General features: G+C 30.1%; 1 protein-coding gene across 2 annotated transcripts; it reads right to left on the reverse strand.

The window, feature by feature from the left end:
* Positions 1-709: 709 nt before the first annotated feature.
* Positions 710-5,277, reverse strand: HMGS (hydroxymethylglutaryl-CoA synthase / HMG-CoA synthase / 3-hydroxy-3-methylglutaryl coenzyme A synthase). 2 transcript variants are annotated; one of them, XM_011082747.3, is made up of 12 exons: positions 5,003-5,277; positions 4,267-4,373; positions 3,520-3,652; positions 2,938-3,081; positions 2,518-2,676; positions 2,311-2,384; positions 2,158-2,233; positions 2,000-2,055; positions 1,829-1,916; positions 1,513-1,653; positions 1,274-1,423; positions 710-1,131 (listed from the first exon to the last, which is right to left on the reverse strand). In XM_011082747.3, the coding sequence occupies exons 1-12, from the start codon at positions 5,063-5,065 to the stop codon at positions 940-942; spliced, it is 1,383 nt and encodes a 460-aa protein (XP_011081049.1). In that variant the 5' UTR covers positions 5,066-5,277; the 3' UTR covers positions 710-939. The 2 variants fall into 2 exon arrangements, with proteins under 2 accessions (XP_011081049.1, XP_088737992.1); XM_088881866.1 differs by lacking the exon at positions 5,003-5,277 and adding an exon at positions 4,504-4,528.
* Between the last annotated feature and the right edge of the window lie 10,737 nt (positions 5,278-16,014).

Consider the following 16,014-nt stretch of genomic DNA (forward strand, 5'->3'; position numbering starts at 1 on the left):
ATTGTTTTCTCCGCATAGTATCAGAGATCTTGATTTGTCAGCAGGCCGAACTTGTGTTTTGAGATTGTCGTCAGTTAGGATTTTTCTTTCTTTCTCAGGGACAGCAGAAGATCCTCATAGTAAGCTGTGAAATATTGTTGATGCACTTAGATTCTGGTTGTTTTAGTGTGCCTCCTGACATCTTTGGCGGCATCTCAAATGTTTAATTTAAATTATTTTTTAAATTTAGTTTGTGATAATTGATTACTATTTATATTTATACAGATACTTAAAATTGAAAGATAAAGTTCAGTCAAATTAAGTCCAAAAGGGTTTTTAGTCTATTTTTAAAACATTGAGGGATTTAATTTAGATTTTTCTTAAAAATACATTAAAGTAAAATAAAAATTTAGACATTTATTTATTGAATCAACAACCACCGTTGACTAACAATTTCCGTTAACATTTAATAGCATAGGACCATCAGTGTCAAAATTATAAAATTTTGGCGCTAGAAATGTCGATCCTGTAAAGCAAGGAACCAAAAGTGAGAATGACCCTGTCTATCTGGTGCAACCAAAAGTGCAATTTTGCCAAACTAAACAGTCACAAGCCAATAATCCTAATTTCAAGAACAAATGAATCTATCCAAACCTAATCACCTCCAAGGCCTAAAAGTATGAGAATAGGTTACACCACATATGAAGAACATAGAAATTTAGGCAAGACAAAGATATAATACTTCCACAATAGATTTCACTAAGATGTTGAGTACAACCATGATATACTGGTCTTCTACAACAATCTATTAAATCAAAAGGGAAAAAAGAATTCAAATCAACTACAGATAACACTTTCATCTGCCCAAACAAATCACCCAAACAATGGAAAATATAGTTATTTTTCTATCTGCTAAAACAGCCAACTCCATGCCAACACATTGTGTGCCTCGGACTATCTTCAGTGGCCATTAGCCAAGGTGCCGTTCTCAATAGCCTTCTTGGCGTAGAATCTTCGGTACTTGGAATCGACTTCGGTGAGGTAGTACGTGCCCGGTGCGAGAAGACTGCAGTCCTTGCTCGTTACGAAACCCTTGCCTCCATATCTGTGCTCCATTAGCTGCATCGTTTCGACGAATTTTTCTGGTGGGAACTGCATGGAAGAATGTTTTTTGTAATCAATTCTTCTAAAGAACAAAGATTTTGAGAAGTACGAGTTATGGGATTTGAGAAAGTTGGACGACAGTAAGTTTAAAGAATTGGGTCGAGATGGAAATGGGAGGACAATGGCGTACCTCATGCCTAGATTTCAACTTCTCTGAAACATTCATTATGGTTGCAATATTAGACAGGCTAAAAGGATGTTGCCCCTCGTTGAAACGGAGAGAAAACATGGTGGCTGTCAGGCCACTGCCGTAGGAAAACAGTATCACCCTCTGCCCAGCCTGAAACAGGTAAGAAAGTTACAGTTATTTTCTACTGACAACATTCATAGAGTCAAAAGAGCTGAACCAGCAAGATTTGTAATCTTTACCAGAGTTATATTTTTATTGTGGAGGAGGGATGCAAATGCAGCATAGAGTGATGCAGTATACATGTTTCCAACTTGTTTCGGGATAAGTGTAGATGGCTGGACTTTGGCATCATATAATGGCTTCGCAACTTGTTGGGATGCCTGTAGATCCACTCAAATTAGCTCACAGAAGTAATATCTTAGCATAATGAATTGTCTGAACTTGGGCAACGAATCCAGTGTCACATTGTTTTTGGATTTCAAACGAACATACAGTTAGTATGCTGACAGATTATCAGCAGCGAAGACATAGTTTTAGAAGTTAGATGATTCAAACCTTCTCAAGATCACGACTTTGGTAGCTTTCCTCATTGCTTAATGATGAAAATGGTGCAAGCTTCTCTTTAGCAGCCTCATCAATGGAGCTGCAAATTAATGGCAGAGAGACGAGTAAGCAGAAACCCTTTTGACCCATTAGTATTCCTCTATAGATGACCAAGATATTCACCTGGCACTCCTCGTAAAGTCGTTGAACAACAATCTGGCGAAGCTCTTCTGTACAAGCTGCAAATTTCAAGTAAAATGTTAACATAATTTATATCCGGGTGATTTATTACTTTATGCAGAGTATAGGGTAACATTCTACACTGGTTATACATTAATTACCTTGTTATAGGGAGAATGAAATACGAAGTAGTCAGCATCAGCGACTGAGAACTGCTTGCCCTCTAGCTTCTCATACCTATCACGCGATAACAGTAAGTACCCTGTGATAAAATTTATACACAAAAATGGGTAGCTTTATCTGCAGGAGCTTACTTTGCGCAGAAGCTTTTGTAACAAGAATCGAGTGCCATGAGGTAACAAGTTTGAGAAAGCTTGCCATCAACAACCTACAAGTGTAACATTAACCATAAGAGAACGGAATAAAGGTAAATTCAGCAGATCGAACACAAATTTACAATTTTTGAGGCACTTGTGAAGGACTATAATTGATAGAGTAGAAGTGGTTGAGAGGAGGATTACCGGATATTCACTGGCAAGGTCGGGCTTGTAAAAATCATAAACATGGGCCATGTGGCTCCCTCTAAGCTTGCTTTCGAAAACAATAGGAGCATTTGGTCCTATTAGCATGGCAATAGCTGCAGCCCCACCAGTTGGCCTAGCTGGTCCCTCAGCATAGACCTATCAAATGAAGCTAACTGGTAAAGAACCAAACAAAGCAAGTATCTATTCGAATCTAAATCAACAGTATGTTAATATCGGGATAAATGCAAAATATTCCAGCGGGAAGGTGAAAAGTCTGAGTATAGTTTGAATACTAATCAAATGTTAAACAAATCCGCTTGCTCAGCGAAAAAAGCAAGAAGAAATTTTGGCTGGCTCCAATTATTTTAAGAAAATTTTAAATCCTAGAATAGAAGTTTATAAAGATGATGCCCATACCGCACTGTCTGTGCAGACAACAAGCCCGTATCGTCCATCCCATGAACTACTCTCCACCCAATTGACACAGTTAAATAGTGCAGCAGTACCCCCATAGCACGCATTGGTTGAGTCGACACCTTCTATGTCGGTATTTCCACATTTCTGGTTGCACACATGGAAAAGAAAAGGATGAGTATAAGTCAAGGATGTGAAGCAAAGAGGAGGAGCAATTCAAAAAGTGGCAGGCATCATTATATCTCAATTGTCCTGATGAAATCAAGAAAGCATTACACTACTTTTTATTAAAAACATAATGGACCAATTACAGTTTGAACAAGAAATGTAAATGATATTAGCACGTCTGACGGTAGTTAATTAATCGTGACATTAAGATTTGGCTAGAACAGAGCTGCGGCAAGTTGCTTTCTTTAGCAAAGCATCGGAGGATATTACTGATAATATCTAAGAACCTTTTCGCTAACTTAGTAGGTACATTTTGCTATTATAACCTCAACTACCCATAATTCATGACAAAACCACACAACAGTCAAGAAAAGAAGTGAACTAGCAGAGGAAAAATGCAAATAAAATCACAAATACCTCAAAGATTGGCATCAGAAATGTCTTAATGGATTTGCTCTTATCAAGTACAGTCTCACTTCCAACTTCAAGACGCCCAATCTGCTTCGGATCGACCCCATACTTTTCAAGGAGGGAAGTGACAGCTGTCATACTGAAGTTCCAAAAGTTAAGAATTGCTAGAGAAAAATTAACTTCTAACCAACCTCTGTAAAAACTCAATGTGGCCTATGAAATAAATTCTTATTAATCAATTTTAGCATGTGATAAAAGAAACCGCAAACAAAAGGGTGAAGTTTCTGTTAAAGAAGTTCACAGAGCAATACCAATCTTTCCTAAAACCATATCAACAATTCAAAAGATCTACTTTTAACTTATTATCCATATTACAACATTTTACACAAGCTGAAAAGCAGCTATATATCCCTTTATAGTATATAGTAAACGCCCACAGCATTCATTTCACTATGATATGATCGATTATAAACTGAACTACAACAGCTAGACTCCTTTCCACGTTGAGGAAAATGAAGTTAACATGGGATTGATCAGGAACAAAGCCTCGAATCTTCTCTGGCGTAGCTCAGAAACTACACTAACAAAAAACTACCATAATCTTCCAAGATTTATTCGCATAAAACACTACAACAACATTAATTCCCAACATGCAACCCACCCAAAACATACACAACATCAAGGTAAGTTATATTTCCTCTTTCCCCTGGTTATTCTACTCATACTCATACGAACAGAACATCCAGGCTATACCTCATGGAAATGACATCTTCAACCTCAGCACAAAATGCCATGCAATCTTGTCCAAGCCCAATTGTGTACTTCCCTTTGCTTGCTCCATCATGGACCTCCAGCACTTCCTGTAACAAGCACATCAACACTCATCAGAAAAAAGATAAGTATAGTGGAACAGATGCTTAGTGTCAATGATCTTCAAATACAATCATGCAGACAAACAGTACAAGATATGCAATCAGCTGTAACACCAACATAAAATTGCACAGAAGATGCTAAGATCTGTTTTTCTCCACTTATAGTAATCAAGAACTGCAACCAATGAAAAGCAGATAAAGAAAGCCAATTTGTACAAAGTGAATCTGGATTTTCAGGGAGGAAAGAAAAGGAGAAAAGCTAGAAATCAGAAAAGGGGTGATCAAAATGAACTCAGATAGAGGATCATACCAATCAAACATTCAAATATCAGGTGGGTCCACTCTATAAAATTCTAATAAATATAAACCCAAAAAATTACTTCGGAAGAAAACCATGCTCTTAGATTTTCTTCCGCCATCAACATCATTCCTCACACTGAGATAAATCTACCCAAAACCCAGAAATATAAACGCCAAAACCAAACAAGAAAAAAACAGCTAGTACAAAGCACGAAAAGTGGAAGTCTTTACACCTACGTGGGATGTTTTTGAGACGCGTCGATTCAACTTACAATGAGAAAAAGGGGGGGGGGGGGGGAAAATCAAGAAAAGTTCACCTGCTGGATGCAAGTGGGAGGAAAGTAAATTTCCATGGCGAGGATCCCCACATTCTTGGCCATCTCTTTTTCGTCACTTGCAGGAAATGCAGATCAATTAAGCAAGCAGCCAGAAAGTGGTTTTGCAAAATCCGAAACTGGGCTTTTCCCTTGGCAGTAATCCAGGAAATACGCGAGGAAAGAGGTGCGTGCAAGCAAGAGAGGGAGAGAGAGAGAGAGAGAGAGGTTGGAATGGTAATGGGTGGCTGAATGGTTAACAGAGAGAAGTTGGTGGTCTATATATAGAGAGAGGGTGGAAGAGTGAGTAAAATTGCCATATTTTCTGCATTTTCCCATTTTCTTTGCTTCCACAGCCCCCAAATGCAGACTTCGTGAATTTCCACTCACCAACCATATTTCAAACTCCCAACACATTTTCTTCAATTTTTTTCTCCTTTTCTTATTGGATAATTTCACTTTCCTTGTCTGAAATTTAGTCTAATTATAATTAGATATCATATAATTTGAAAAGTTATATCTATTACATCTGAGGTTTACTTTCATCCAACAAACAAATCATTTCGTTAATCAAAATTCAATAAATTTGATAATATAAATGAAGGGACTTATTTATTAGACGGAAGCAAACCTCAAAAGCACTAGATGTAATTTTTCAAAATACATGATATCTACATACAATTACACAAAACTTCAAAAAAAGAGAATATAATTATCCCCTTTCTTTTTTAACAATACATTTACACTTCTAAATTATGATGTATTTATACAAATTACTCTTATTTTTAGTATAATCACAGAAACCACCTTAATTTCTAAGCAATTAAATAATCAATGATATTAATAATTAAAATATATATGTATAATTTTTCAAAAAAATATTTATATAAACGATATTGACGTAGTGGGTGGGCTAGTGTGTGTGTGGTGGGGGGGGGGGAGGGGGGAGGGGGGGCTTGGAGGAATTTGTCAATTTGAGCAGTCTAAGTCTAATGTCATATGTTGAATTATTCGTCTTGGTGGAATCATTAGAATTTAAAAAGATGTTTTGATGTTGTAACTATGCCACCCTGCCACCGGATTGGATTTCTTATTTTAATTTTTATTATAATTGTATACAATTTATTTTATTTAAAATAAACTGCACACATGACATTAGTGAGTATTATAAAATAACAGTTGTAATTATTTCTTTTAATCAATTAATATTCTAACTCGTTTATAGACTCGAATCTATCTATTTTTTTATAGAAATAGAGTGTTTTTATTGAATCACTTGATCGTTCTCAATTATAATAAAAAAATTGAACTCGATATTTGAGTGATTGAAAGTCGTATTATGTACATCATATATATTTTATCAATAGGGCTACGATGAAAAAATCTTACGGATTTCAATTATAAATACTTCATCAATTATAGTTTATTAGACATATTTACTTAAATTTGAGGTTTTAAAGTCTATTAGTCATATTCTTTATGTGATTTAGAATTTAAGTATATGTGAATAGAAAAAAAATATTGATAGAAAATTTAATTTCAAGAGATACAATGGAAAAATAAGTAATACTTGAGGGTATTTTAGTCCATACACATATTGTCGATAATGATCATTATTATAAGCCCATCGTGCTTAATAAAAATAATAAGGTAAATTACGATGAGTTTACATGAGATTTGATATAATTACAGATACTATCTTGTTGTTTAGAAAATGATCAATGTCTCATAATTTTAACGATTGTTTAACAACTAGCTCAATCCGTTAATCTCCAAGTTTTCATTTATTTTTCACTGACTAAGATGTTGTTGTGGACTATGAATTATAATTTTTATTTATTTTTAAATCTTCTTTTTTTTACTAAGTGGGTAATTCTTTTAGGTTTTCAAGTATTTTTATCTACCTTGTCCAATTTTTTTTTACAAACTTTTCAGTTTTTTTAAACTAAAGTAAGGTCAGAGTTGATCATATAGACCTCTATTCAAGAATTACATAATTTATCAAACATCAGGAAAAATATTTATAAATTTTCAAATAATTAGGGAATATTCATAATTATGCCAAAGCTTAGGGGAACTCGTCGTAATTTAGCTTAAATATAATTACAGTAAAACCTTTATAAATTAATAATCTTGGGACCATGAAATTTTATTAATTTAGAGAGATATTAATTTATCGATAAATTAATATTTTATTAATTAAAAGAGAGACTTTTTAAATTCAACAAATTTAGTACATATGTATTGAAAATAAATGAATTCATATATGTTTCATTGATTGTATTCATGCAAGAATTAACTATTATATTCATAGACACATATATCAATTCATTGGAATTACTTAAATATACATGTTTACATTAATTCGTTGCACTTAAATAACTATTATAACCAATGAAATATATTCATGCATGATGAATGAAACATATACTACATAAATCTCAATATGATAAGAAAATAATTCATAACACTCAACCATGTCTTCTCATCTAAAAGGCATCGCAAAATCATCCATGAATGATCATATGCGTAAAGCATTACAGATTTCATATTTTAGTAAATTATCATAATATTTATAATTGTATTTATGAATTATTAATTTAGAGTTTTAATGGGACCTAATATTTATAAAGGAATTTTCTGAAAAAATATTATTTTATTATCTTATCGAATTTGATGATTTTTTACAAAGGCCCAAGTCGGGATCGGAGGATTTTATTATTTTAGAGAGTTTATTAATTTATAAAGTATTAATTTATAGAGGTTTTACTATAGTACCATTTTTACCCCTAAGTTCTATTGCTTTATTACTAAGGATTGACATTGTGTCAAGTTAAAGAAGGGTATCAAAATGAGGATAGTTTTTTCTTTATTTTTTATTTTATTTATATTACATTTTAAGGTTTTTTTTATGTTTCGTTTCTGAAGTTTGACCTAAACTTTGTTCGTAACGCATTAAATCATTTTGCTTAATTCCCACCTTTTTTTTCTGGTTCCTAATATTTAATTATATATATTAAAATAAAAATGATGAATTATTAATTATTGAATAAATCAATTATAATCATAAATATTAAATATATATATATTTAATAATAACTGACAGCTATAACAATCATATGTTAATTATCAATACCAATTAATTATATTTAATTAATAATTATTATTAAAATTGAACGACACCTATTATTGAAGTAGAATAACATCACATATGTTGGTGAAGTTCGAGCACATAACTTATAATTTTCGATTTTGTATTAAACTTTGTGGATATTCGTTGTATTTAGTACTTTTATTTACAAGAACACGTTTTATTCAGATTATCTAATAAATTATGAACAAAAAGAATTCATTATTAAACAATAAAATAATTGATTACTTAAAATGATTCACTGTATTATTTGTTCATTTCTCGAGAAATAATTTTACATGAAAAGAATCAGTTAAAAAAATTATAAATTAAATGAAAATTATATATTTGTAAGAGAGAAAAGCATGTAAAAGAAAAAAAATACTCCCTATGGAATTTCAAATGCCCAAACAGGATCAAACCGTGCAATTTTTATTCGGGTTAAATTGACGAAATTCAACACTGTTGATCATTTAATAATCGGATGGCGGAGATTTAGACATGTGGATTCGTATAAATACGAATATTTGGTCTTGTGAATATTTTAGAGTCATTTGAAGCAAGGTATACCCGAACTAACTTTAAGTATAAAGAATCTTAATTGAGGATCTTCCGACAAGCTTAACCTATCAGATTGAACTATCCTCAAGATTAGGAGTATTCAGACTTCGATAAATCGATCGAGAACCAACTGAATTGAATTTTTGATTCGTACTCGGTATCGAATAAAAAATTTATTTCCATATTCAATTATTTTTTTAAGAAAATTGTTTGATTCAGTTTGGGTAAATATATATTTTATAAACATATAAATTATATTATAGATATATTATTAATTATTAAAATATTACTGGACTTTTTATCTCTTATTTTTTCAAATTCAGGCAGTTCAGTTCGAGTCGAACCCAATCAAACTAACTAATTTGATTTGATATTCAATACATCATTTCGCCATACAAAATTTTCGACTAGCCGAATTACACGTTCCCGGTCAAGATTTCAATGATTTTGAACTCGACAAAAAAATAAATTTTATGGCTTATGTTCTATTTTTGGTCTGATCAACAAATATTCTACATATATATATATATATATATTTCTTTTTTTAAAAAAAAAAGAACTTGAGGAGTATTTAATTTAATTTAAAAAGAAAAGGTAGGGCAAACAACATGAACTTGTGAAAATATTCACATATTTGTATTATTATCAGCCAAATTTAATATATATATATATAAACAATTACTGAAGACGAAAATAAAAAAATAAATAAAAAATATTCGTAGATCTGTAATTGTCAATGGGGACAAAATCCACTTGTGAAATATGTAATGTGTGTGGAAGGCTGACAGCCAACTCCCAACCCCACCTGCTTCCTTTGGAATCTCCGTCCTTTTTTTTTTTTTTAAATAAAAAAATAACATCTGATTTTATTTATTTATTTATTTATTTTTGGGTTGGTCTCAAGATTTTAATCATAGGTGAAGTGAAATATGAAACAAAATTTCAATTTAAAATAAATGATGTGTTATTTGTTTTCTTCATTTGAGGCCAATTATATTAATTACAGTGAAAAATCTATCGAAAATTCAGTACTAGGACGGTTGGCATACTTGATGCGTGTACTTAAATTTTTTAAATATATTATTAAAAAAATATTTATTGAACTTTGTATATAAATTAAGTATATTTTTATGAGATGATAAGTGAACAAAATAAATATTAATTATTTGGGAGATAATAATATAAAATAATTACCATGATTTACCTCTTAAAAAACTTATAAGCTAGGCCAACACTCTCTTAATTGAGATGGAAAGTTTGTTGAAGTTTGATCTGAGTAGTACACTTGTCAAGTTTCTGTTTGACATTGGAATTTTGTGCATTATTTCTGTTCAGCAGACAGCCAAATCTGACCACCACTCACCAGCCCTATATCACCAATGCGTCACTTTAACTAGTCAAATCATAAATATCTTTTCAATTTTTAATAAAAGTAATTTCTTGATTTTGGCCCAACTCACAGCTCCAATCTGTGGACCCCAATACAGATAACAATTATCTTTTGCCTTTTTCTTTATGATGATGAAAAATATATCTATTTTTATATAAAATTCAAATTAATAATTTAATATATTAAATACACTTTTCCTCCTAATCTTTACTCATATCAGACACGTACTTCCTAAACTATTAAATGTAACACTTATCTCGACAATTTATTGGTCAAAATTTGACTATTGTAACGGTGGTCATATTATTTATTTTATGAAACATACAAATTTATCCTTCTACGTATATACATATTATTGCATGACAAAAATGCGCCTTTCTTTAGTTTCGAAAGAATATTAGTATTCTTTTGGTGCTGCAAAGTGTACGTACCTGCACTAGTTTCCTAAGTTCGAAATTTATTTCTTTAAAAAAATATTTAGATAATAAGTTGATAAGTAAATATAAAATATACTAATTATTACATGAAAAGATCCTCGTTGAATCATAAAAATCATCAATTTTTAACATCCTTAACTGTCAAACTTGAGGCTGCTTAAACTCACAAATATGACCAATATCGAGACTCTATTCAAACGGTAAAATTAAAACCTTACAATTAAACATTGTGTTTGAAGTCCCGCATGTATGTGTACAAACATTTACAATAGTTTTTTTTTTTTTGGAATATATTCATTGATTTGGATTTTACTAATACGTTCAATTTGTCATTAATAATTATAATATAATATACTGATTATGTTGAAATGATGTGGGAACTACACACAAACTAAAACGAATATAGTAAAAGGCATGCATACAGTACAATAAACATGTTCTCTAAAATACTCATATACGGGTTGAATCCAATTCATACTCAATTCAATACCATACAGGGTCTTTATAATTATAGGATTCACTCAAGATCAGTAGTACATGTTAAATCGTACATGATCAACACACCTATAAATAAGGAGTCCTAAATGCCAGGTAGATTCTCCTAATGGTATTTATCGCTCTCGAGTCTCGAACTTTACCTTTGATGACCTATCTAATTGTATTTTGTTCATCGTTCTTATGACTGTTTGTCCTAATATCCACAAGTTCATACATAGGTCAAATCGACCTAAACCCGACCCTTACCCTTACTCAGTTGAGTACTCGATGACGCCTCTATTACCATAGGATCAATAATACATGTTAAATTGTACATAACGGTACACCTATAGATACTCATTCCCAAATACTAAGTAAATTCTCTTAACTGCATTTATTGTATTCGAGCTTTACCTCTTGACGTTCTATTTAATTCAGGCTATAATCAAAGTTCTCAACGCAGTTTTCACAATTTTTATAAACGTCGATCGATTTGGGATTTATCCGTTTCTTGAAACCATTACAGAAATTCAAAGATGAATACCAAATCAAAGTTAAACCCGAATCAAATATCACATCGTGCCCAAACCTAAATCATAAAAAAAAAAAAACATAAAATAAGAAAGAGCAACCTCAAGTTAGGACAAAAAAGCTTAGGTAGTGCAGAAATTGTCAAAGTTGAGCAAATGTAAGAGAAGACACATGAAATTAGTGTGCATGAAAATGAACCCATTAAACAATTGCACCCTCCTTTAATTAATGTACAATCATTTCATAGTTGCAACTTTTATGGGCACAAAAAAATTAATATAAATTATATTAATATTTCAAATTAGCTAAAATATGTAAATATTTTTTATTTTTTGAAAAATTATAGCTACGTTTCCTGAGGTTACAAATTGTTATTACAATTACACCCCATATTCAAATGCAAAATTTACACAAACACCTTCTTAAAAATATTACACTAACTTCCCTTAAAGGGTGTAGCTGTAATTTCATAAAAAATATAAAAAATATTTGTGTATTCTGACTTAATTCAGAAACTTTTATGTAATTTTTTTAAAAAAAAACTATTAATAGAGTTTGAAGTAAACGACGACGGCTCAAGTCCCAAAGACTTGGTTGGTAGTTGTGTGTGAAAGTCACATACAAACAGACATGTAAGGAAAAAAAGCATTAAAGAATTTGGTCACGTTTGCATCACTTCTTCCCCTCAATTATAACCCCAAAGTCCACTACTACCTGTTTTCGCCCGCCATTATTTATTATTTATTTTATTTTTATCAAAAAATAAATTAAATTATTCATTACCAAATATATATATTTCGTATAATAATTTGTTCAAGTTTGACTTGTTAACTACAATAATTTCAAATGGAATGTATTTTTCTTTTCTTTAATTTACGATATTTAAAACTCATAAATAATTTTTGACTCTCGACAAAAATTTAAATAAATTCTTAACAACAATATGTGCGGATTAATGAAGAAAATTTTAATTATTCGAAATACTAAGATAGTCATCCGATTAATGATACATTTTAATAAAAAGAGAACATGTTCCAACCTACTTAAAATTTAAAAAAATTTCTTGAATATTGTACGTAGAAATTTGATCTAATTGGTATGATAATTGATTTTAATAACGAGCTGAGTTGAAAATCGACATCGTAACTATAATTTAAAAAAAAAAAAAAAGAATATTCCATAACAGTAGAAATTCGTACATATTGCATTTAAAGCGATAAATAATCAGCTCAATCTTTTCAATTAAATAGAAAATAAAAGAGGAGTGAAATTAGGTAGGGTGTGTTGAATTTATTGGAAGAATTGAGTTAGCCGGAAAAGTTGGACCTAAGTCTTTTCCGTAATGTGGCTTTGACAAATCATGTACCCTTTCTATTTCAACTGTGAACGTTCCTTGTCCACTTCCGTAGGTCATCATGTTTCTTGTACTGAATTTTCTATTTCAAATCTTATTATGGTTTTTTATTTTATTTAATATATACAAAATTTATATATAAAAATAATATTTTATATAGAAATTTTTTTTATATACGTAACATGTATATGTTCAATAAAGTAGAATATAAAATAACAAATAGTTCAATGATGACACTTTGTTTCTATGAAAAATAGATTACGAGTTCGAATCTAAAAAAAAATTAAGGAACCAACCTTAATTCTCCTTTAAAATAACAAATACTACTACTAATAATAATAATAACAAAAGGTACTATATTAGTGTGTAATGTTTGACTCGATGTATTTTGTATTGACTATTTTACTTTTTGATATATATCTATATATATATATTATTAGGGTATATTTGAATCAAGAATTTGAATTTACGGGAAGAATTTAAAAAAAGAATTTCAAATGATCCCTATTTTCAAAAATTTTGGTGTTAAAAATGCAACCTTAGAGTATGTTAAAAATGCTTGCTAAGCTAAAGCTTTTGAAGTACAATAAATCAAATTAAAACACTTTTTTTTTCTCTTAAAAAATATTTGAAACTTAGTTTCGATTCAGTTCGTTTAGTGAAAAAATATATTAAATGTGAATTACAATCGAATTTGTTGTAGATATATGGCCCAGTAAGACCGACTAGCTAGGGATGGCAAATAGGGCAAGACGGGTTTCTGACTAGTTTATTAGGTTTTAACTCGGGGAAGAGTTTTAATTTTGTATAATTGGTTGGATTCAGTCACTCCGAATAATAATATCTTATTAAATATTTATAAAAAGTAATATTTTTTTTAAAAGTAATTAATTAAGAAAAGTTAATTTGATATGATCTTACGAGTTAGACCTATCGGGTCCAATCAAGATGGGTCCGGAACAAATTTGAGGCAGGACAGAGCAGGTTTCAAGGTCCAATTAGAACCAAGCGATGAAGGTGACCATTTTAGGTCCAACCAAACTCGTCCCGTCCCGCGTATTGAACGAAATAAATTAGAATTTATTCTAAGAGTTGGCTTTTTCCCAAGGAAGTTGGAATTTGAAGATGTGGGCCAATGTTTATTTCACAGCCCAAGGAAATGTAATTATGGCCCATATAAGGCCTGCTATTAGATTTATCACGAGGAAAAGAGGAGGCCTGCTAGGGGATTTATTAGAAATAATGGGCTTTACCCAACAAAACTTAAAGTTTAATGAAGGTCACTAATATTATTATTATAAAATAATGGGAGCATTATATTTATACTCCTAATTTATAATTTATTTACATAAATTTTTTGAATAATTATACATACACCCATCAAAACTATCGATATCATTTGTATAAATTATCCCTTTTTTTTAAAAGATTATATCCTCCAAAACATCAACATCACGACGTACACTACCCTATTTTAGCTGTTAGGGGCAACTTCTGTAATTCTGCAAAAGACAAAAGTTGTTTGTATAACGGACCACTCATAAAGATACCTTGATCAGAGGCAAGATATTTATTGCAGTTCTTCTTCCAGTCTTATGACAGTAATGACCTTTCTTTTTTCCCTTCCTCTAGGCCTTGTTGTTGTTGCTTGGGCCCTTATTCTTTATAGATCAGGAGGTGTAAATGTGATTATCCTTAAAATATATTATTAATTGGGTGTATTATTTTAGACTTAAATTTGAATTTATGGAAATGATTTAAAAATTGAATTTCGAATTATTCCAAATCAAACAAATATAAAATTTATTAATATTCAATAAAATATAAATCTAAAAATAGAGTTGAAAATTTTAAAATATTTATATCAATCCTTTTTTTTTTTTTTGAAATTTCTAAAATTTTGAGATGACTATTTTTTTTAAAAAAAATAATAAACAACAATTTAATGAGTTGAAAGTAGAGCTTGTTCTGCACGGCAGAATATGAAACAGTAGTCAGCCAAGTGGGCCGTGAGTTGCTTATAATGGGTGTTTGAAAGGTATGTTTGGGCCCCATCTGTGGGCCCAAGTGGGAATTCACACGCAGTATTTTATTTTATTTATAAGTGTAAAATTACTTTAAAATCGAACAAAATCCAATGATCTCTAAGTTCAATAGTTAAGGTTGAGATCCTATAATTTAATTTAAATTTATAAATTTGAATTTTATTAAACGTGAAGGTATCTGTCTTATCTTTATCTTTATATGTGAGTTTATTATAATTTATTATTTCATAATTCTTACTCATAATAATGTCAAATATTAATATAAATAAAATCAAAGAAAGTTTGTAATAATGGGCAATCATTAGTACTTGTGTCAAAGTCATCCATTATTATTGTCATAATTTTGTTGCTTACTTAAGGGTTATTCTTAATATTAAACAAACACCGTCGGACGCATTGTACGAATATTTTTTTAGGGGATATATCTGTAATTTTATAAAAAAAAAAGAAAAGTGTTAATGTCATTTGCGCTTATTAAAATTGATATTTCAATAAAGTTTAGCTTATTCGACGAAATTGAGGCTCTTAAATATAAAGTCATCGGTTCAAATCTTATTACATGTAAATATTTATTTGTTTTAATTATAATTGTTTGTCTACTAAGTATAGTTGCTGGTAAATTATAAATTATTTTTAGATATTAATAATTAATTATTTTGTTAATGATTAAAATCCATGACACAATTATAATAAAAAAAAAAAAAATTGGTGTAAAACATGAAGATGACCAATTTTTTGGGTGAAAATCTTCGATCACAATTTTTGATAAAATATTATACTATTGATTTATATATCTTTTAAAAATACAAAATAAAAAATAATTTAAAATTAAACTTCATATGTATCAATGTGATACCATTGTATAACATTTATTTGCCTTGTTTATTTTCTTTTAATATTAATAATGCCAGATAAATTATAATAATTCATCTCGATGCATTAAATAATATTTTAATTCAATCAATATATTAATAATAATAAATAAATTATAATAATTTGTATAAAGTGAGATAAATATTCAGGTGCAACTCAAATCTTTTTTTAAACTTTTTCATTAAAATCTCGATCTTAGTCTTAATCAATAAGTTAA

Source organism: Sesamum indicum, linkage group LG6 (assembly GCF_026168435.1).
Source record: "Sesamum indicum cultivar Baizhima isolate 11 linkage group LG6, ASM2616843v1, whole genome shotgun sequence".
NCBI classification, from domain to species: Eukaryota; Viridiplantae; Streptophyta; class Magnoliopsida; order Lamiales; family Pedaliaceae; genus Sesamum; species Sesamum indicum.

Excerpts from the sequence above, each read along its gene's own strand:
- HMGS (XM_011082747.3), bottom strand. The coding sequence starts at position 5,065 with ATGGCCAAGAATGTGGGGATCCTCGCCATGGAAATTTACTTTCCTCCC. Across the intron at positions 2,385-2,517 it reads ACCTTGCCAGTGAATATCCG|GTTGTTGATGGCAAGCTTTC; the intron begins GTAATCCTCCTC and ends TTACACTTGTAG. Across the intron at positions 1,132-1,273 it reads AGTTGAAATCTAGGCATGAG|TTCCCACCAGAAAAATTCGT; the intron begins GTACGCCATTGT and ends TCTTCCATGCAG.